The 21,212-nt window shown below is 39.5% G+C and overlaps 1 protein-coding gene across 1 annotated transcript; it reads left to right on the top strand.

Annotated features, from left to right (window-relative positions):
* Window positions 1-5,028: 5,028 nt before the first annotated feature.
* On the top strand, window positions 5,029-21,181 carry phaf1 (phagosome assembly factor 1). Its single transcript, XM_047345484.1, has 16 exons — window positions 5,029-6,107; window positions 7,115-7,197; window positions 9,470-9,553; window positions 9,660-9,703; window positions 11,157-11,236; window positions 11,316-11,410; window positions 12,095-12,159; window positions 12,329-12,441; window positions 13,098-13,231; window positions 13,360-13,443; window positions 14,050-14,132; window positions 14,253-14,296; window positions 14,399-14,448; window positions 15,642-15,700; window positions 15,879-15,951; window positions 19,381-21,181. The coding sequence occupies exons 1-16, from the start codon at window positions 6,044-6,046 to the stop codon at window positions 19,474-19,476; spliced, it is 1,251 nt and encodes a 416-aa protein (XP_047201440.1). The 5' UTR covers window positions 5,029-6,043; the 3' UTR covers window positions 19,477-21,181.
* Window positions 21,182-21,212: the final 31 nt, after the last annotated feature.

Genomic DNA, 21,212 nt, shown 5'->3' with positions numbered 1-21,212 from the left:
TTCTACCACTTATTCCATAGTGGGTCACGGGGGAGCTGGTGCCTATCTCCAGCAGTCTATGGGCGAGAGGCAGGGTACACCCTGGACAGGTCGCCAGTCCGTCACAAGGCAACACACAAACAACCACGCACACACTCATTCATACACCTAAGGGCAATTTAGAGAGACCAATTAACCTAACCGGCATGTCTTTGGACTGTGGGAGGAAGCCAGAGTACCTGGTGAGAACCCACGCATGCACGGGGAGAACATGCAAACTTCATGCAGAAAGACCCCAGCCGGGAATTGAACCCAGGACCTTCTTGCTGCAAGGCAACAGTGCTACCAACTGCGCCACCGTGCAGCCCTGAAATAAAAATGTGATACATAGATTTATTATTTCGTAAATATTTTGATGAAACTTATTAAATACTGGATTAAAAGTTATTTTGACAAGAGCAATATTTGGCCAAGTCACTGATAAGTAAAATAAATGAATAATGTGTTGAAGCATGCAGACATCAATTAGTGAAATAATTATGCTTTTTGTAAATAACACAAGAAACGAAAAATTTATTATTCACTTAATAAAATATGTTTTTTCCTTCCATTTTTAATTAATGAATTAATTAACCATTTAGGTCATAAATTAAGGAGGTACTCATTTAATACATTTTTGCACAATTTGGTCCCCCATTAAAAAATGTTTTCCAAGCTGTAGCCCAGATATTGTTTGCTCATATCTACTCATCATATCCCCCATTTATTTTGACCATGAGACAGTTTTAAAGACAAAAACATTATTTTGAAATTCTATTCTTCTCAGCTCTCTTGATCACAGTTTCCTCCTATAGAGATCAGGACATAATCTCAAATTAAGAGCTGAACCAGAATCAACATGAATAACTTAGCAGACTGCATACTTTGTGGCAGAGGTCCATTTAACTCACAGACTCTACACGTCACCCAGATGTTCCTCATCCTGACAGGACTGTAACAGCCTGAATGCAGTCCGTTCTTCCCTGTCCTATTACAGCATTCGTGTGTTGAACTTCTGTGTTTTCCTGTATGTTGCAACCTTTCTCTTGTTGTGAGAAAGTCATGATGTTTACTTTTTATATTTTTCTTGTCTCAGTAGGAGGTTTTAGTTCTTCTCTCAGCTTAGACCTAAAGCAGCTGCAGGATATCGTCTATAAAGAAAAAGAACATCTCTAGAAAATTGGGAGGTTTGAGGACTTTTGTTGCTTTTTTTGGTACTCTTATTAATATTTTTTGTATTATACTATTTTTTTAATAAATCCACCTGAATGTGGATTGAGTCAAGTCCTGTTCTCAGAAAAGACCTTCTGAAATGAACGGTTTTATTGCCTTTTGCTCTTATTTAGATAAATACAGACTCATAATTGTTCTTGTACAATTCTTCAGCTGTTTGCTTCAGCAAAATAATTAGCTTTAAAAAGAAACCAAACAAAATAAATAATGATTAGCTGGAGTTAGCTTGTATTTTCAACAACGTTTCTTCAGGTTCTCTTTGCAAATGCAGCCATAAAAGCAACTCAGGGCTCACAACAACCACAAAAAACTTTATCTGACATAACAATACTTTACTATAGCTTTTACACTGGTAAACCTTATAGGCTCAAATATGTTGTTTCTCTCTGGCGATCAGGCCATTGTTTAATCACAGAGAACATTTTTCTCAGCTGGTTTAGTGCATAATTAGTCAACGATGTTTTTAAAAATCTTTTATTTTTCTGAGTGAATCTGCAGGATGATAAGGGGGGTTTTATGGTCGACTGTGATGTTTTTAGGTTTAAAAAGTAAGCAAAGGAGTCAGTTCTAATGTCACTGTGTGAGTTAAATGTGTAGAAATACAAGTGGAGCCCATGCAGAGTTAATTCAACTGCAGCGCCGGGGTTCCAAGACACACATTCATGATTTGTACAAAACAGAAAGTAAACAATGGAATAAGATGAGGGCGGAAAGATTCTTAAGAAGAAACCTATTTTTTTTATAGTTGGACAATGAGCTATTCTACAAAAATAAAACACAATAAGGAAATATTCCAGATTTTCTGAATTTAAACTATGAGATCAGGTCAAGAAAAACTAGAAGTGAACTGACCTCCAAAAAAAAACACAATTTGGTTTTAGGTTTAAGAAAACCAAAAAAACATTTTTTTTTCCAATATCAGCACTATGTGAACTATAATACAAAAGAGAAACAAAAGCATCAAATCCATCCTTTTCTTAATGCAGGCATTAAGTCAAACTATTAAAATAACATTTTCTTTCCTTTTCTACATTATCTGTTCCTTTTTTTTAACTTATTTATATGTTAGAACGACTCTGTTTTGTAGCTTGTGTAAACCTTCTTGCATTTCCCTTACTGTTTGTGTGCTCTATGTTTTCATCTACTTTAATGTTGAACTTGTCCTCTCAAGGGAGTTTAACATGTAATATGAGATTTCCATTTCAAAATGTTGATTGTTTATCACAATAAATGTGTATTGATTCCTCTATCAGCCATTGATTTTTGATGTTTTCTTGTAAACACAGCGTTTTAAGTCATCCGTGGTATAAAAGTGGTGAGTACATTATTCTCTTGAAAGACAATTTTGAAATGAGAGTTTAAAAGAAAAGCAAAAACTAAACAAAGGCCACAAAAATCTTACAAAAATAGGTGCTGCAGATGAATGCAGCAGTCCACAGAAGCCTCTCATATTTTCTGGTGATGGAAAACTGCTTGTAGTTCCAAACGGAAAATGTCAAACATTTGAATTTTGATTTAACTTCCTAAACGAAAGTATGCTTTACTCATACTCATGCTCGTACTCGTATTTCGTCTGGGACCATCTCGCGGGGGCAGCAGACTCAGTAGAGACACCCAGACTTCCCTCTCCCCAGACACCTCCTCCAGCTCCTCCAGGGGTAGTCCAAGGCATTCCCAGGCCAGCCGAGAGACATAGTCCCTCCAGCTTGTCCTGGGCCGTGTCCTGGGCCTCCTCACGGTCGGACGTGCCTGGAACACAAGGGAGGCATCCGGTATAGATGCCCGAGCCACCTCAACTGGCTCCTCCTGATGTGGAGGAGAAGCGGCTCTATTCCAAGCTCCTCCCGGATGGCCGAGCTCCTCACCCTATCTCTAAGGGAGTGCCTAGCCACCCTACGGAGGAAGCTCATTTCAGCCGCTTGTATCCGGGATCTCGTTCTTTCGGTCATGACCCAAAGTTCGTGGCCATAGGTGAGGGTAGGAACGTAGACCGACCAGTAAACAAAATAGGACTTCTGAGCACAAATGGAAAGCATCAAAAGTCAATCAGAAAACAAATACTAAGAGTTACCGCTGCTGTAAAAGATGCTGAATCATGGGGTGTACTTAGTTTGTCCCTCAAGACTGTGTTGCCAGTCGCTGAAACTTTTCTTTTTCCATGACAGTATATTTAACATGTAACTTTACACTTGGCACAGTGACATACATATATATATACATCTCAAAAAAATTGAATACAGTGTAAAAGTGCAATATTTTTTGCCAGTCATCTCAGAAAGTTAAACTCATATATTATAGTCATATATTCCAAGCCTTGGTTTCTTGTAATTTTGATGATAATTGCTTACAGATAACAAATCCTCAAAATTCAGTTTCTCAGAAAATTAGAATACTATGAAAAAGTTCATTATTGGACACTCATGGTGTCACAACCTAATCCGCTAATGAACTCAAAACACAAAAGTTTTCTGAGCCTTTAAACGGCCTCTCTCTCTCTGTGTCATTGGCTACACAATCATGGGGAAGACGTCTGACTTCACCCAACCTTCACAAGGAGGGTAAGCCACAAAAGGTCAATGCTAAAGAAGCTGGTTTTTCACGGTGTTCTGTATTCAAGCATATTAACAGCAAATTGAGAGGAAGGGAGAAGAGTGGTAGATAAATGTGCACCAGCAACCGAGAGAACCGCAGCCTTGAGAGGATTGTCAAGCGTTATATATTCAAGAATTTGGGGGAGCTTCACAAAGAGTGGACTGAGGCTGGAGTCGGTTCATCAAGAGCAACCACACACAGACAAATACTAGACATGGGCTACAAATGTTACATTCTTCGTGCCAAGCCACTCCTGAACCAGAGACGTTAGGAGCATCTTACCTGAGCTAAGGGGAAAAGGAATTGGACTGTTGGTCAATGGTCCAAAGTCCTGTGTTCAGATGAAGGTAAATTCTGTATTTCATTTGGAAATCAAGGTCCCAGAGTCTGGATAATGAGTGGGGATGCACAAAAATCCACGTAGCTTGAAGTCCAGTGTGACGTTTCCACAGTTAGTGATGGTTTGGTGTGCCATGTCATCTGCTGGTGTTGGTCCACTGCATTTTTTGAAGTCCACAGTCAATGCTGCCATCTACCAGGTAATTCTAGAGCATGTCATGCTTCCCTCTGCTGACAAGCTGTACGGAGATGCTGATTTTATTTTCTAGCAGGACTTGGCACCTGCCCACACTACCAAAGGTACCAAAAGTTGGTTCAATTACCATGGTGTTCCTGTTCTTGATTGGCCAGCAAACTCCCCTGACCTGAACCCCATAGAACATCTATGGGCTGTTCTCAAGAGGAAGATGAAACACCAGACCCAACAAGGCAGATGACCTGAAGGCAGCTATCAAAGCAACCTGGGCTTCTATTACACCTATGCAGTGCCACAAGCTGATTGGCTCTATGCCACGATGATGCAGTAATTCATGGAAGAGGAGGCCCAACCAAGTATTGAGTGCATGATGGGCATATTTGTCAGAAGCCTGACATTTGTGCCCAAAACATCCTTTTTGATTCAAATTTTCTGAGACACAAAATTTTGGATTTTCTTTGCCTGTAAGCCATGATCATCAAACTTACAAGGAATAAAAGCCTGAAATATTTTACCCTATGCGGAATGACTATATAACCGCTCTTCGGCTGGTTGGATACGTACCCGTGACGTCATCACGTCAGCCTTGGACGTTCTCCGTGCACAGGAAGTTGACCTATCAGCTGATCCCGCTGGCTGTTGTTGATGTCTGAAGTCGCGGTTGGTGGTGCGGACGCAGCGTCTCTTTTATCGCCTCCCGACATTAACGGACGCGGTGACAGGCTGAGGAACGGACACGGCAGCGGGCATTTCCCGGGCAAAGGGACACGTCTCATCGCGTGGAGGTCTGAACGTGCGTCCCCGGCAGCAGCAGCGGAGCTAGCTCCTGAGCTGAAGGGAGGAAAACAGCAGCTACAGTCAACGGCGTCTCTTTGTTTCAGTCTCAAGCAGGACAATAACTTTCTCTCGCTTGGCTTACGGATTTAGTCCCTGCATATACGTTATTTATATTTATAGATTAAACTGACAACGAGCACATTGTCAGGGCAGCTAATTTGTTGGCTAACGTTAGCTTGTAGCTCAGATTAACAACATTTCAGATGTTGTTTTTTTTTCTTTCCCAACCGCCTGACATTCAAAGATAGGAAACATAACCGCAGGATTGTTAAGGGAATAACTGACAGAGTTCATATGTGTTCATTTTCCACTGTGTCATTTGTTGTTTACCGTTCTTAAACAAGTTCAACTTATCTCTGCTCTGCAGCAAATGTCAGGTTGTTCTTATTGATTTATAGGGTTCATAAAGTAACAAGCTGTTGGTTGACTGACAGATCGCCTTGTGTGTTTTAGGTTTGCTGGTAGGTTGCGTCATTTGTTTACCAGCAAGCTGTCAACCGGGGCTGGATATTATAGTTTTTTTTTTTTGTTGTTGTTTTTTTTAAACTGTGTTTTGCCTTAGATAGGAAACTTTCAAGAGCAAAAGTTTTTTCAAACCTCTTCGTTTGAGCTGATTTAACATCCAGGACATAGATGATGAGATAAGGAAGGACCCCTTTTGATGCTTATGAATTTGGCAGCTTTGGAAAAAGAAGTTGAGAGTTATGATTTAAAATAGAAAGCTGAAGCTCCTACGAGAGGTCACTGTGACCAGGGAGAGCCAGCAGAAACGGAGGCAGGGTCCCACAGTGTCTTGAGGTGAGGTGAGCTGCCCCCCACTACTTGCCAATGCTGGATCTGGAGGTGGTGCCTGAGAGATCACTAGGAAATGAGCAATGGGAATTCGCCTTAGGTGAGTAGGAAACACAGCTCTTTAAAAATGCTTGGGACAAAGTCATATTAAAGACAATGTAACAATATTACCGTCTCAATAAAAATAGAAGCTTATTTGTTTCAGCAATTTAACTAAAAATGTGAAACCTATTAAAATAGATGCACTACACACAGAGTGATGTAGCTTTTATTTTTGTTGATTTTGATGGTTCTGGTGTTACAGTTAATAAAAATTCAGTTTCTCTGAATATTACAGAGGTACATAAGATCAATTGAAAGGATTTTTAATACAGAAATATTATGGCCTACATAGTGGGGAAGATTGCAGACTGGATGTTATCTAGTCGACCATAATACGTATGTCTGCAAGCCACAAAAGATCATCGCTAAAGAAAATGGCCATTCATTCATTTCTGGATTTAAACATAATGGAAAGTCGAGTGGAAGGAAAAAGTGTGGTAAGGAATCATGCAAAAACAACAGGGATAACTGAAGCCTTGAGAGCACTGCCCATTAAACAGTTCGAGGCAGATTCACAGGGTATGAATTCAACTAGGGTCAGTGCCTCGGGGGGGACAACATGAACATGGGCTACAACTGTCACATTCCTTGTGTGAAGTTACTTTGCAACCAGAGACATCAGGAGACAAGGGGCTAGACTGTTGCTGAGCGCTCCAAACTTTGGTTTTTAAGATAAAAGTAAATGTTTCATTTCAGTAGGGTGTAAAACACCAGGTTTAATACTTTTCATTTAAAATTAAAAATCTTATTTTAGTTTTTTTTTAGTCTTTTGTAATTTTCTGAGAAACAAAATTTGGAGTTTTTACCTGAAAGAAGAGCTTGACCTATCTCACTCTGTGTGTAATGACCTTTTTATTCACATACATTTCACTTTTTTAACTGAATTAACATTTGTTGTGAAATAATGAACAAATGAACTGAATTAATTGATAGAAGGATGCCACATTCAGGACTTTGTAACACTTTTTTAATGCTTTTTATGTGTGCATGTCTATATTTTTATAGGGATGCCATTTTCCCAGGCCATCTCTATCCTCCAGAAACACTGCCGTATAATCAAAAATGTCCAGGTGCTATACAGCGAACAGGTAAAAGGGCTGCATATCAGCTCCTAGGGCCTCTATTGATTGTGTAACCTCAAAAAATGTTGATCACCTTTCACAAGAATCCCTGTTTTGGCAGCACTGCAAGTTCTGCAGACTTTCTGCTGTTTCATAAGATTTATTTTGAAAGAAAGTCTTTGGTCAGACTGTAAGCCACACCTATCCTACTGTGGGAAAAACCACGGTCAAACATTAAGTTTGTTATGTATTGATATTAAAGTTGTTTTTTATCAGTTTTTATCTCAGTTTACTGAATGGGTTTCAAAGTTTTTTTTATTTGTACACATATTTTCATTCCCGTGACCATTTTTAGGACAATGTTACACTGACCTTTGAATCCTTTAAGTTAAATTGAAGCCACTTCCTTGACTCTATGCCAGGTATATCCCAGCTTGTTGTGCTGTTCATTTTAGAAACATGTAGAATGCAGAAAAAATGATAAATTGTTAGGCTTAAAAGCGTATAAACAGTCTCTCAGTGCAGGAATAGGCCATGGGAATGTCTGGAGCACCAGTGATCATCTGTTTCACTTTCCTTTTTTGCATTTAATGCACCGTTTGTTACAGAAAGATCAGTGAAAGTAGCTCTCCATCTTAGTGACTGAATGATTTTGCAGGTTAATACAACTTTAACTGACTTATTTTATAGTGCAAATATTTTTGGGGTTGATCAGGCTTCTGTGGAGGCAGCCCTGAGGCTCTGGAATAGTTTACCCATCTGTTGATGCACCACCGCAGTTACAGAAGGATTTTACTCTCTGCTAAACATTTAGCGCTGAGTGTACGAGCATAATTGATTAGACTTATTGTGGGTTTTTTGTGTGTTATTCTTCTTTTATACTGTGTCTTTATTACAGTGTGGATTATTTTGCTCCTTTGGGACATTGTTGGTTTTCAGTTTTGTTCTCTATTCCCTAGACTTTTGTACTAATGGCTTAAAGTAATCCTCTCAGATTCTGCTGTACAGAAAGGTGTTATATGACTCCAATAAATAACATCTATTAACAGGAAGTTAACTATTAGTTATCATGATTTGATCAGTGTTCGTATTCTTTCATAACAATCAGCCCGAATTTAAAATAAAATGAAATTTCAACCAGTTTAAAGTTGGGTTTTTTTCAGCATTTTTCGCTAGATATTTAATCCCAAATTCAGTAACATATTTAATTACACCAGGAGAAATAAATTCAGGATGTCCCTACTAGAGGCCATTTATATTTACAGTGTATTTGTTTTATGTTTCGTTTCACACTTAGGTTTATTTAGCTGTCCCTTTTTAACAGAGTTTACATATTTTAGTGTTTTTTTTGGGGGGGTGGTGGAAGAAGCTAGCTGAAGGAAGGACCCTCTTTAACCCGCTGTGTCTTTACAGATTTGGTTCTGCAGACGTTTCAGGTGACTTGGGTGCAACAACACCCTAGATATTTTTAAACAAATTTGTTTCTGTCTATAAACTCAAAGTGATTCCATTTTTAAAAAAAAGCTGTAACAGCTTTTTACAATTTGCCCATTTGTCGATTCTTCCCTCATTTTACACCTGTAAACAGAAACTTAGAACCATGTTTGCTCCAAATAAGTCTTATGAAATTTGAGAGAATAGAGATTAAACCTCCAAGTGACCTTCCTCTTGTAGATAATATTTATTAGATATGGAACCACCTTTATTTACACTAAACGATGAACAGATTATGGAAAATAACTTATTGTGCAGCTCTAGCTCGGACCAGGACTTGCATGTATCACATTTTCAGATCTGTAACTCTCCAGATGCCACACTGACTGTCCTTTGGGGTTTCCAACCGAAGTAAATTTACTAAGCCATCTGTGGATCCATTGAAGCTTAAGTTTTAGAGTTAGATCATTTGTGTATCGGTAGCTACGTTATTATTTTTGTTCTGTAAATTGTATGTTACTTACACATCTCCATTTAAAACATTCTGTGGCTGAATTTAGTCAAGAAAACCTTTCTTTGTAAAAATCAAAAAGAACAACTTGTGCATTAAAATCAATTGGATAAAACCAGCAGCCAACAGACAGAGTTCATTGCCAGAGTTTAGATGTTTTTGAGTCAGGTCAGTGTTTTGGAACCCAGTTAATGCAAAGGAAGTTTGGTTGTGTAGAACTTACCTTCCCACTCAGCCCCTGGGTTTAAAAAACAATAAAAATGCAAAAAGAGAAGGTTTTCTTTTAAAGAAACTCAGTGACAGAGATTCACATTGCCCTGCCACAGCTTTAATTCTTGACTTATCTCCCTGCAGACACCACTCAGCCATGACCTCATACTGAACCTGACTCAGGATGGCATTAAACTGCTGTTTGATGCCACAAATCAGAGACTCAAGGTGAGAATGGCTCAGTTAGCACAGATATTAAGCTCCCATTTTGGCATTGACCTCTGTCACCTGCAACCTCTTTATTCCTGGTTTGATTTATGTGTTTATATGTTAGGTGATTGAAGTGTACGACCTGAGCAAAGTCAAACTGAAGTACTGGTAAGTACAAAGATTTTTACAAACAGGATAATGTTCTCATTGGTTGGTTATTAGTCTGATCTATAAAATCCAAAGGGCCACTTTCATCTCTGTTGTAGCTCCTCCCTGAGACCCACAGTTGCTCAGTCATGTTACAATAATTGAATCTGCTTTCATTAATGTGTCTTAGATTTGGCCTTTATTAATGTCTTTGTTCCTGCAGAACCATTTCCAGTTGCTTTCAGTAGTTCTTTCTCTAATGTATGAGGGACCAAAAATGACAAAATGAAAAATAAATATGTAAATAAATAAATATACATATAAATGTATTTATTTATCTATTCATTTATTTTCTCCTTTTTGTGCATTTATACATTTATTTATTCATACATTCATTTATTCCTACTTTTATTTATTTCTTCCTACATTTATTTCTGTATTTCTACATTTCCACATTTATTTATTTCTGCTTTTCTGTCTCCATATGTTAATGAGGTGGGTGGTTCTAACATTTGTCTTCAGCACCATTGGTTAGAATTGTGTGTATGATCCCGATCCTGCTGCTACTGCCTGGACTCCGGTACCGAAGTTCTTTTGGTAGGCACGATGGAGGGTTCTCTTACAGCCATTGCCAATGATTTAAGGTCACTGGCAAATGATATTGATCAAAATGACTACCTCCATTTTCGTTTTGCACGGGTCATGGAGGATTTTCATCAGCTCCAAGCTGAGATGGATGTGGAGGTTGACTCCACTATATTGGACAGTCTGGAGGAAGTTGGTCGCCAACTTACTTCGGTAAAGTTAGAAAGATATTCACAGATTCGGCTTTTCCGGATCAATAATTCATCAGCAGAACATTGCCTCTAGAAAACCAACACCTCTCTTCAACCACAGCAAGGCAGACAGTGATCTACAATCGTATTTTCCTCAAAACGAGCCTAACACCGCGCTGGGAGATTTGCATTGGCCTCTATGCAGAGATCGCTGCACCTCAAAAACGCAGGGACCGTCTGCAATTTGCAACACCAGAAAAATATGATGGAGAAATATTCAATAAAGGCGCCAAGGAGAGGTGTATTGTCATTAAAATTATTGTGTATGTGATCTCACGTTTTTCATACTACATTTCTTGGATTGGAAATTAATACTTAAAAAAATAGGAATTTCCCAAAGACTATAGCCTAAATAGCCAAATATTCAGTAAAATATGCATAAAATGGTCAATAACTTCACTATAGCATGTTGTAGTGCCATCAAACTCATAGCACACATAGATCACCTCATCTTGAATCTTTTGAATAAACATAAAAATGTATGAATAAATAGATAAATAAATACATTTATATGTGTATTTATTTACTTACATATTTATTTTTCATTTTGTCATTTTTGTTCCCTCATACTAATGCAGCCTTCGCTGAATGAATGATAACAGACTCAACACGCTGCGTTTGTGTGTGTTGTCTTTTAGTGGAGTACATTTCAACTCTCAGGCCATTGCCCCCACAATAGAGCAAATAGACCAGTCATTTGGAGCTACACACCCTGGAGGTACATAATAGCAATGTTTTTATTCACAAAGAAACATGTTTTATTTAAGTTAAAATAACATCGTTTCCTCACTGTGTAGTTTATAATGCTGCAGAGCAGTTGTTCCATCTCAACTTTCGAGGACTCTCCTTCTCCTTTCAACTGGACTCGTGGAATGAAGCTCCAAAATATGAGGTAAAGATGGCTGGACCGATGTCCTTAGGAGTGGCTTCCTCCTGTCTTAGTGGAGTGAAACCAAAACCTGGTGATTTAAAGAATGAATCCTACTGCATATAGTCTAAGGTCAACCACTGTTATAGACCAATCAGAAAGGTTAAAGAAGAATAACGCAAGTGAATGGAATCGCATTTCGAAAAAGGTTCAGTTATGTCTAAAATAATTAATGGAAAAAGCCTTTATTGGCATTATAGCATTAAAATGCTTCTTAAAATTACTGAAAAGCTTTTTGCAAGTTTCAACTGGTATTTGTTTTTTTTTTTAAGTCCAAGTCTCTGAGGAGTGGAGGGTGTCCTTGCCATCACCCTAATCTTTAACTCTCTCCAGAGATTCTCAATAAGATTAGTTCAGATGTTGTATCTTATGACCGGAAATGATGATTGCATTTAGTTGGTCAAATCCTAACACAATGTTCAGTGATATCAGCCCCCATCACAGCTCTGGGTTTTATATGAACAGAAATATTCATGTCAGAATAACGCTTGAATAAATAACAATATTAACAAATTATTCTTTTGAGCTGCTATGAATGGAACCTTTCATACCTCCCTAAATATTTAAAACCCCACATTATTAATCATGTAATTACCAAACAGTTGGCTGTTTTTCCCTGATTAACTTGTGGTTTCATCCTTCCTGCAGATTCCACATGGAGCCATGGTCAAAAGGATGCACATCTACACTGGCAACAACCTACAAGAAACAAAGTACATAATAACCGCTAACACTTCCATGTGGCCCAACTAGACCTCCTTGTTAAAGGACATTAATCTGAACATTAATGTGTTTATAGAATTTCAAATCAAATTAGGAACAAATAACTAGCAGTAGAATACAATTTCTAATCATTACAGACTGTTTCCTGTGCTTCCTCAGAGCTCCTGCGATGCCATTGGCTTGTTTCATGGGCAACATCTTTGCAGAGTGCGTAGATGTCCTGAGAGATGGGGCAGGTCCTCTGGGGCTGAAACTCCGCCTTCTCACGGGAGGTATAACAGCTGGTTTGTCTGTAAGAGAACAAAATAAAACTAGGTTGTGGTACACCACTTCTGCTGTAGTGTTACATGTCTTCCTGCAGGGGGTGACTGCTGCTCTGGAATGGTATTCATAAATAACTTTATTTGGAGTAATATTATGTGCAATGCTTTAGGGCTTCCAATATTTAAACGTAGCCCATCAGTGGCTGTTCAAATCACTTAACTAATATCTATAACTATAAAATCATTTGACTAGATGGAATAGCAATCAACAGCAAATCAGGTCATTATTTATAAACTCTGAATAACAAGTCAGCACTTTATTAAAAAGTCCAAAGCAACTCTGATTGTACACAGTGACAGAACCTGCTGGTTCCATTTCCCTTAAGCTGATTTATTTCTTTACATTTTTCTTACATTTACCTGAAGTGAACCTGAGTTAAACCCTTTCTAACAGTCCAGAAGAAAGAAGAAAACCGAACGCTGCAATTTATACAATTATAGCATTTTAGAAGGTTACTGCATTAAACTGAACATAGGTTTCAAACATCCGTGATAGAAACTGAAGACAAAACTTTTTATAAAAAAGACCTTAGAGCAAAACAGTACTACAATATGCTTGTTAATCATTTGTGTGAAGGTGAAATTGTCTCATTTTCCTGCTGCAGGTTCTGGGCTCGGTGTGATGGCTGATGCTAAAGTCCGGTATCTGGAGAGGAGCATCTTCTTTGGAGACTCCTGTCAGGATGTTCTTGGTGCTCTGGGCTCGCCACATAAAGTCTTCTACAAATCTGAGGACAAGGTCGGAGCTGTTTCTCCTTATGTTTGTAAATGTAGTCCTTATGAGTGTTTTTCGCTCTTATGTATTTTGTCTTAATCTGTTACATTTTTTTTAGCTTTAGTAAAAACAGAATTCCTTTGTGTTTTCAGATGAAGATCCACTCTCCATCTCCTCACAAGCAGGTTCCCTCTAAATGTAACGACTACTTCTTCAACTATTTCACCCTGGGAGTGGTACGTGTGCCCGGCCTGGGCCGCTGTGTTTCTGTAAAATCTTGTGAGCATGTCTCCAAACATTCAGTGGTTTTAGTGTCGTGATTTAAAGTTTTATTAATTATGTTTGGGGTTATTAATGTGAATGAAGTGGTTGGTGCAGCTTCATAAGAACCAGACATTACCTTAGTTATAGACGGGCTCTAAAGGGAGATTCTTCACCATTAACACCAGCTTGAAATAAAGTGTAAGTGATCATCAGCAACACATTTTGATGCAGTATCATCCCAGTTGGCGTCTTTTAGACCAACTGTGTCCAACATGAGCCAGTGGTGCTCTTCTCTGTCATTCTGGAGTTTGACTTAGACAGATGTTTATGCAGTGACCTTTGCAGGTCACAGCCTGAATTTCCTGGAGCGGTTTGGGCAGTCTGCTCTGGGAAAGTGAGCAAGCTGAACTCATCTGATGCAACTGTTGAGATGGGCTAAAAAAAAGCAGCACAACAAGGTCCCGTGTGACACTGCAGGGCTGCATTTATCTGTATTTACTCACCTCTGTAGGGTAACTGGGGGGCCACCCTCTGGTAAACAGTGCTGCTGCTGATGGATGGGTTGTGTTATTTTCCAGGACATCTTGTTTGACTCAACAACTCACCTGGTTAAGAAGTTTGTCCTCCATACGAACTACCCTGGGCATTACAACTTTAATATGTAAGTATTTCCTGCTGTGTTTTCTGTCTTATGTTCTTACCACCTCTGCTGTGTTTCAGATGTCATTTTTATCTTATTTGTTGTGAAGTTTGATGTGATTGATTGTCTCTGCTGGCACAGATACCATCGATGTGACTTTAAGATCCCACTGGTCATTAAAAAAGGTGAGCTGTCACTTGTTTGGTCAGGACCGATGAGTTTTAATCTCCTCATTGGTGCTTTAATGTGATCTTCGTTTAACCTGCTGTTGTTTTCTGACTCTTCAGAAGGAACAGATTCTCAGGCAGAGGAATGCATCTTAACAACCTACAGCAAGGTCAGTTGTGAGACTAAACACACTGCCTCCTTTTCTGAAATATTAAGATAGTTTGGACATTTTGTTTTTTAAAGCTTGTATCAAAAATGTTTGAGGAAACCTGAAAAACTGTCCGTTAGTCATTGGCCATTACAAAAACTTTTCATAACAATTCCTTACACGCTTACACCATAATTTAAAAGAAAGACGTATAACACCATTAAATCTATTTTAATAAAAACTGAAGGCAACAATTAATTGTGCTACTGCTAAAATAATCAGATTATTACAGTAATAATAATGTCATCTATAATTTTCATGTGTTATTTTTATTCATGGACTCAAGCAAAAACAGTATAAACAGCTAAACCTTTTGGTCATTTTCAAGCAAATGTGCTTATTGCACTGAATATTCTGCCTTTTTGCCCTTCTGCTCATTATAGGAACCCGTGGGGTCTAACAGTTTGATATTAGCTGAATAATTACCCAGGCTATATGCAGTTGGCTTACAGATAGGCTACTTGTGTGTTTCCACCTTCAACTGTAAAACTTTGTGACCTTAACAGCAGGGTGCTGGTGCTTTATTTTACACACCATGACTCACTGTGGTTTTCCTCAACAGAAATATTTCCAATCAGCCAAATGTTTTTCTGTCTTGCAAGTGAGGAGCAAAGTGTAGTAGCCTTCTTTCAGCCAGCTGACCAGCAGTGTTGCAGCAGGTGGGGCGGGGGCAACACGACTGTGCTCCATGCAGCTGAAGAAAACGCCAGTCTCTCTTGCATTTTGTTTGTTAGCTCATTCAAAGGACTTTGAACTGTAGGAACGGTATAATGCAACAATATAAACATTTTAAAGTGTTAGTATACCTCGATTATTGGTAAACAGAATAAGAACAACACGGCGTTGGAGACATCTAACAGTTAACTCCTCTCTCAGTTTTTCTTTTAATAACCCTTTAAAACTAGATTCAATCTTTAGTTTTGGTGTACAGTTGCTTTTCTTGCCTGAGTTTCTTACTGACTCTGAAAGTAGCCTGTTTATTCTCTGTTATGCACTTTTGATTCTGGTACAATGACAGCTTGCACGCTCTGCTGAATGTGTTTCTGTTGATTTAGGTTTTTTGTGATATAAATCTTAGTTGTCAGCAGTAGTATCCATGTTTTTATTTCTAAAAACGTGTTTTGATTACTTTTCTCCATATGTTTCTCTGTCAGTGGGATCAGATTCAGGAACTGCTGGGTCATCCGGTGGAAAAACCAGTGGTCCTTCACAGGTACTATCTCTGATCATGAACATACAGAACAGAGTCGGTATGGATCACATGAACGCTTTAAATGGGTTAAGGGTGAAGTGATGATGCTGCTTTGGTTTTATGTTGACCTTAAAATTTCACCACTTGCAGATTTGTTCTATGTCCACAATAGAAGTTCTCATCTGTTTGCTTTTGACAGGTCTTCATCGGCCAATAACACAAACCCATTCGGTTCCACTTTCTGCTTCGGACTTCAGAGGATGATTTTTGAGGTCAGAACTTTGTTTGTCTCTTTCATAGCGAAGGTTATTGTTTGTTCTGTGCCTGTGAAAAACAGCAACTTGGATCCGGTGACCAGTTCGTCTAAAACAGTTGATTGCAACAAATTTGTAACTACGAGGAAGTCCGGCTTTTCTTCTGTCATTGCTGTAACAAGAAGATATGTTATATTAGATAACATGCCCGACATGCTCCCAAAGGAAGAAACTGGGTTGTGTTGTGTTGTCAGCAGGTGGCGCTACACACACCTTTACAGAAGGCTGCAGTACAGAGTTGAAGTCAATACTGAGGGAGAATTGGAGTAGGGAGTGTGAGCAGGAAAGCATCATATTTTAGTCCTTGTCCTTAACTCACACTCTGTGTTTAAGATGTTTTCCTGCTTCAACAAGTCTGCTTCATCATGCTTTTAAATCCTTCAATTTCACCCTAAAATCATTCAGTTGTGGTCTATATAAAGTGGACCTGCAATGCTTTGGTCTGAACTCCTTGTTATTGTAGCTCCACAGGCTCCTCTTTTACTCCAGTTCTGAGGTGCGTCTGAGAACAACTAGTTTTGGTGCTGTCTCTTTAAATGCTGTTGAGGCGCTTCACACCCCGCCCCCTTCCAGGTCAAAGAGCGCTCCACTCCACCCCGTTCAGCCATTTTTGTAGTTTGATTACAGAGATACAATTGTTTTTTGTTTTTTTTTAACCGTGTCCTGTCCGGCAGAGTTCAGGCTCAGAATTGTTGTCTGAGTGCCAAGAAAAAGCCCAACAGATTTTCTTTCACAAGTGGAGCATCACAGCTAACGCTTTAAAGCTCTGCTTGATATTTATAAAAAGAAACCTTATTAGAAACTGCTTTGGGATTATTTCAGTTGTTACGGACATGGAGACAGAAAAGAAAAGGGAAAAAAGAAGCACGAAAGAGAGAGAGGTGGGGCAAAACGGAAAAGAGGAGAGAAGGAGAAAAGAATGGAGGAGAGAAAGAAGGATGAAGAGAATACAAGATTTTACCCTGCTTGCTTCTACACCTGCAGAAACATTCATATTAACAGCTTTTTTTACCAAAAAGTGCACGGTACTTATGAATGCAAGATGTATTTAGTGGTAAATGTGGCTCAATATAAAACATTTGTGTATCTGTTAACACCTGAATCTAAACCCCCTGAACCTGGGACAGAGGACGGAGGACATCCAAGCCATAGACATCCAAAGGTCCCCAGAGCACATGAACCCCAGGAGAACCATTACCCACCACCCCCAGCCAGCAACTGTCTATGCCCCAGCAGATCCAGCCATGGACCCAGAGACCACTGGACATATCCCTCCCATAAAACAGAGGCCCGACAGAGCCCAGGGGTCCAGGCCACTGCAAGCAGCCACCGGGATTGAGCCAGCACACACCAAAGCACCCAGCCCTCGACACCGCGAACCACAAGTACACCAGTGGGCAGAGACACCAACCACCGGCAGGTAGTGTGGTGGAGAGGAAATAGGCCCCACATTGGATGGGAGTCCTAAACTGATCCATGAGAGGGAGCAAATAGGAATTTCCCCACTGATGGGGGAACATTTTCATAAAAAATGAAATTTTGCCAGGCTACTTGCAGCATCGGCATACTTGAGCTTGGACTACAAAATCACAGCGAGAGAAAAATGGCAGAGACGTGCAATTGGTTAGCTGGAAGTCCATGACCTTGTTTCTGTTCCACAGCAAATACTGTGCCGTAACCATTCAACAACATAATAGATGATAGAGAAAACTAAACGGACTGAAAAATATCACCCAAACAGAATATAAAGAGATCTCCGCAACACCTGGAGAGACTAAATTCAACTTTTCTGCACATCTACAGACTCCAAGTACACAACAAAATGTATTTAAAGGCTAAAAAAGTGATTTTTGCATGATGTGTCCCCTTTTAAATTATTGAGAATAGAATTGACTTTTAGAACTCAGAACTCTATGAGTTCTAAAAGTGGTTCAGAGCTTTGAATCAGGTGTGTTTGAGCAGAGGACAAAAATAAAACATGCAGGACAGGACCAGAGGTTGGAACTAATATAACTGTTATCATGGCTGTAATGTTTCACCTATGGTAGTAGATCTACGCTAAGACTGTAAAACCGAGAGAAAGAATACCGGTCTTGGAGATGGTGAACATTTTTAACACCTTGGGGAAGCTTATGATTAAGCTGATGTGTCTTTGCTGTTCGACACACAAGCTGAGGTAAAATAAAAAATCTGTTTCTGGTGCCGTCTAGATGTCCTACACACACCAAATATTCGTCTCTCCAGAAAATCCATCCTATCATCTAAATGCGTCTCTTTTGTGTCCAGTCAGTCTATCCTTCCATTTGTTTGCTTCCATTGGTTTTGCAGGAGAAGCCAAAAGAGGGATTGAGCATTCAGTAAATATGAGTCTAGAAAGGTTTGAAATATTGACAGAGAATGTGCAATATTATTTCCTCTACAGCTAACACCCTTAAAACGTTTGTTCATTTGTGGAAATAAGTTAAACAGCTAGATTTCTCTGCAGGTTGTCTTCGTTCTTACATGTTTTTCTCTTGAGAAATAGAGATTACTTTAGGCCGGAACAGAAACAGTGTTGCCAGACGTTGTGAGAAAAACAAGCAACCAGCTCTATGAAAACAAGCCCAACGGGCAACCACCACACTATGTAAGACAGAGGGCAATTATAAACATTAGAATTGTATACAATTATTATGGCATTATACATAAGCAACAGCAAAATTATGCTAAACACTTTACCATGAAAGTTTTAAATAACTGAAATTCTTTGAATAACTCGTACTTTTAAACTCTGATATAAAGAAAAGTGCATTTTGCATACATAATGGCAACATGACAGCAAACATGATCAATAAAAATCGTTCTTTAAACTGTTTAAAAGAAAAGACACACATGAGCCAATTCAAAGAGGCTCGGTGTAAAACCATCTTCGTTCGTGGTCAGAAATCACAAATGTGAAAATGAACAGAAGGCCTGGCAAAGATAAAAAAAAAAAAAGATGTAAAAACGGCATTTACCTGGACTACAATACATCATTGCTATTCTCCCCACTTACTGCAACTCATTCTCCCGCTGTCACTCTGAGCTCAGGCGTGTGTGTTTGGGGTCTGTGGTCAACTCGAGCGGGCGGCGCGATAACCAGGAAACAGGGACGTGGAAAGGATAAACTACCTTCCACTCGTGTTTGGCTTTAATGTGGGGAGCTGGGAGATAATCAGGGAGTTTCACTTGAAAAGAAAGTCAAGCCCAAATAAGGAACTTCAAAGTCAAAAACAAGCCCGAAGTCTCTTATAATAAGCGGACTTGGCAACACTGAACAGAATTGAATTGAATTGAAAGCCTAAATTGAACCTGCTGGTTCTGAACATGCATCATGTCTCTATAACAGCGTCTTGTTTTCTTCTGTAGGTGATGCAGAACAACCACATAGCATCAGTGACCCTCTATGGAGCTCCACGGACCACCAGTCACACTCGAACCGAGTCCAGCGCTAGTTCCCACTGAACAAGTAACTAGGACCTAATCCCTTTCTGGCCGACCCAAACAGAGTTCTTTTGCTGACTGAATTGGAACTGAAACCAGATTTTTACCTGAGCAGGTCTGATAGAATCACTGTAACCTAGCTCAGGTGCTTCAGAGTTAACAGATAAACAGTGGAACCAGACCTGCTGTCTCCTGTTTGGTACCAAGATTTGTTCTTCTGTTCAGGCCCATCCCACTTAGCACAGCTGAGCTGTTCCTGCAGGGATACGGTGCTGCTGTGGGAGCATCAAGCATGCTTTGAAAAGAAAGCTGTAATATCTGCATCCTGATAGAACTCAGCTGATTGCATCCTGTGACGTCCAGAACCGCAGAGACGGTTCTGCTGCATCATACCATCGTGAGGTGACACATTTGGATTCATCTGCTGCAAATCTCATCAAAGCTAAAACAGCTGCAGGCAAACAAATAAAACTAATGAAACTACATCAGCCAACCACACTGCCATGCTGGTCAGTCCTGCTCGTCTTACCGCTTCAAACTGGGCCCAGCCAAACCTGTCCAGTCCTGCAACATGAGCCCAAACACACTTAAAAATAACCGTCCATTTCTGTCATCAGTGAGGAGACCCAAGCAAGCCCAACCAAACCCGATCAACACATTGCCAGGCCAAGTGGTCCCGCAGTGAAACATTTCTGAGAGCGTCCAAACTTGAATCATCATCTCCATCTTTGTCGTCCTTCATTTTCCTCGTTGTGACCAGAAACGCTCATAAAACTCTTCCTAAACTGCAACCTTGGACGTTGCTCATCATCAACAATCATCTCCAAGTGTTTGGCTGACATTTCAACAAACTTTAATTCCAGTATCCAGATTATTTCAACCCTTTTCACTCGTGTTTCTGATAAACGACTGGTTCAGATGTTCTAAACAAGATGAAAACCTGAAGGCTCAACCCAAGAACATGCATGACTCTGAATGAGAAGCAACCTACGAAAAGCACAACAGGAAGTGCTCTTGCTTTGTTTGGATGATTACAAATCTTCCTGCATGTTCTGTCTGGGTGTCAGACCCATTTTCTGCACCATGACAACCATTCTCATTGTGTTAACAATTTATTGTGATTTTGTTTTTTTTACATTTGCACTAATACACAAATCTTACTTGACCGTGCCCCATCCTTTGAGATGGAAATGTATTGAAAGGTCGGAGGAATGATGTTGAGTGTGTCCAGGCTGTGCGTTCTGAATCTGATTGAGTTGCATTTCATCCATCTGCTCTGTCTGCTGTCATCTCTTTGTTTAGTTGCCAAATGCTAAAGCCAAAGACCTTTTAGGACGTTTTCATTTGAGTGCATCTTCCTGTCTAAGATCGCCTGCAGAGTCTCAGATATTACTGGTTCCAACTTTATTTGAAGACGCTGTTGTGGTATTGCTTCTGAATTCATGTGTCTGTCAGTGCTGACAGTAATCACCTAACATGACCAGTCAGCTTTTAGCTCATCTGTTTTGGATAAGACTCATCGTATTCAGCGTCAGCGTCGTGCTGTGGTTAACGTCCTCAGTGAACTGTGACTTAGAGAACAGCCGTTATATCTGTGGTTATAAACCTAACTTTGTTTGAAAATGGTGGGAAACATCAGACATTTCTTTGTCAACTCCCTCCCCAACGTGTAAATTTACATTGTTTTTAATTCCAAACTAAATAATAAACTGTTTATTCATTTTAATAGGCAAACTCTTTCACTGTTCCTTGATACA

This window comes from Girardinichthys multiradiatus, chromosome 2, assembly GCF_021462225.1.
Source record: "Girardinichthys multiradiatus isolate DD_20200921_A chromosome 2, DD_fGirMul_XY1, whole genome shotgun sequence".
NCBI classification, from domain to species: Eukaryota; Metazoa; Chordata; class Actinopteri; order Cyprinodontiformes; family Goodeidae; genus Girardinichthys; species Girardinichthys multiradiatus.
Note: the sequence above shows the minus strand (reverse complement) of the source record. Positions and strands in the feature narration are given on the sequence as shown.

Coding starts and splice junctions, on each gene's coding strand:
- phaf1 (XM_047345484.1), top strand. CDS start 6,044: ATGCTGGATCTGGAGGTGGTGCCTGAGAGATCACTAGGAAATGAGCAA. Junction 14,133..14,252: donor GGGCATTACAACTTTAATAT/GTAAGTATTTCC, acceptor CTGCTGGCACAG/ATACCATCGATGTGACTTTA. Junction 14,297..14,398: donor CCCACTGGTCATTAAAAAAG/GTGAGCTGTCAC, acceptor CTGACTCTTCAG/AAGGAACAGATTCTCAGGCA.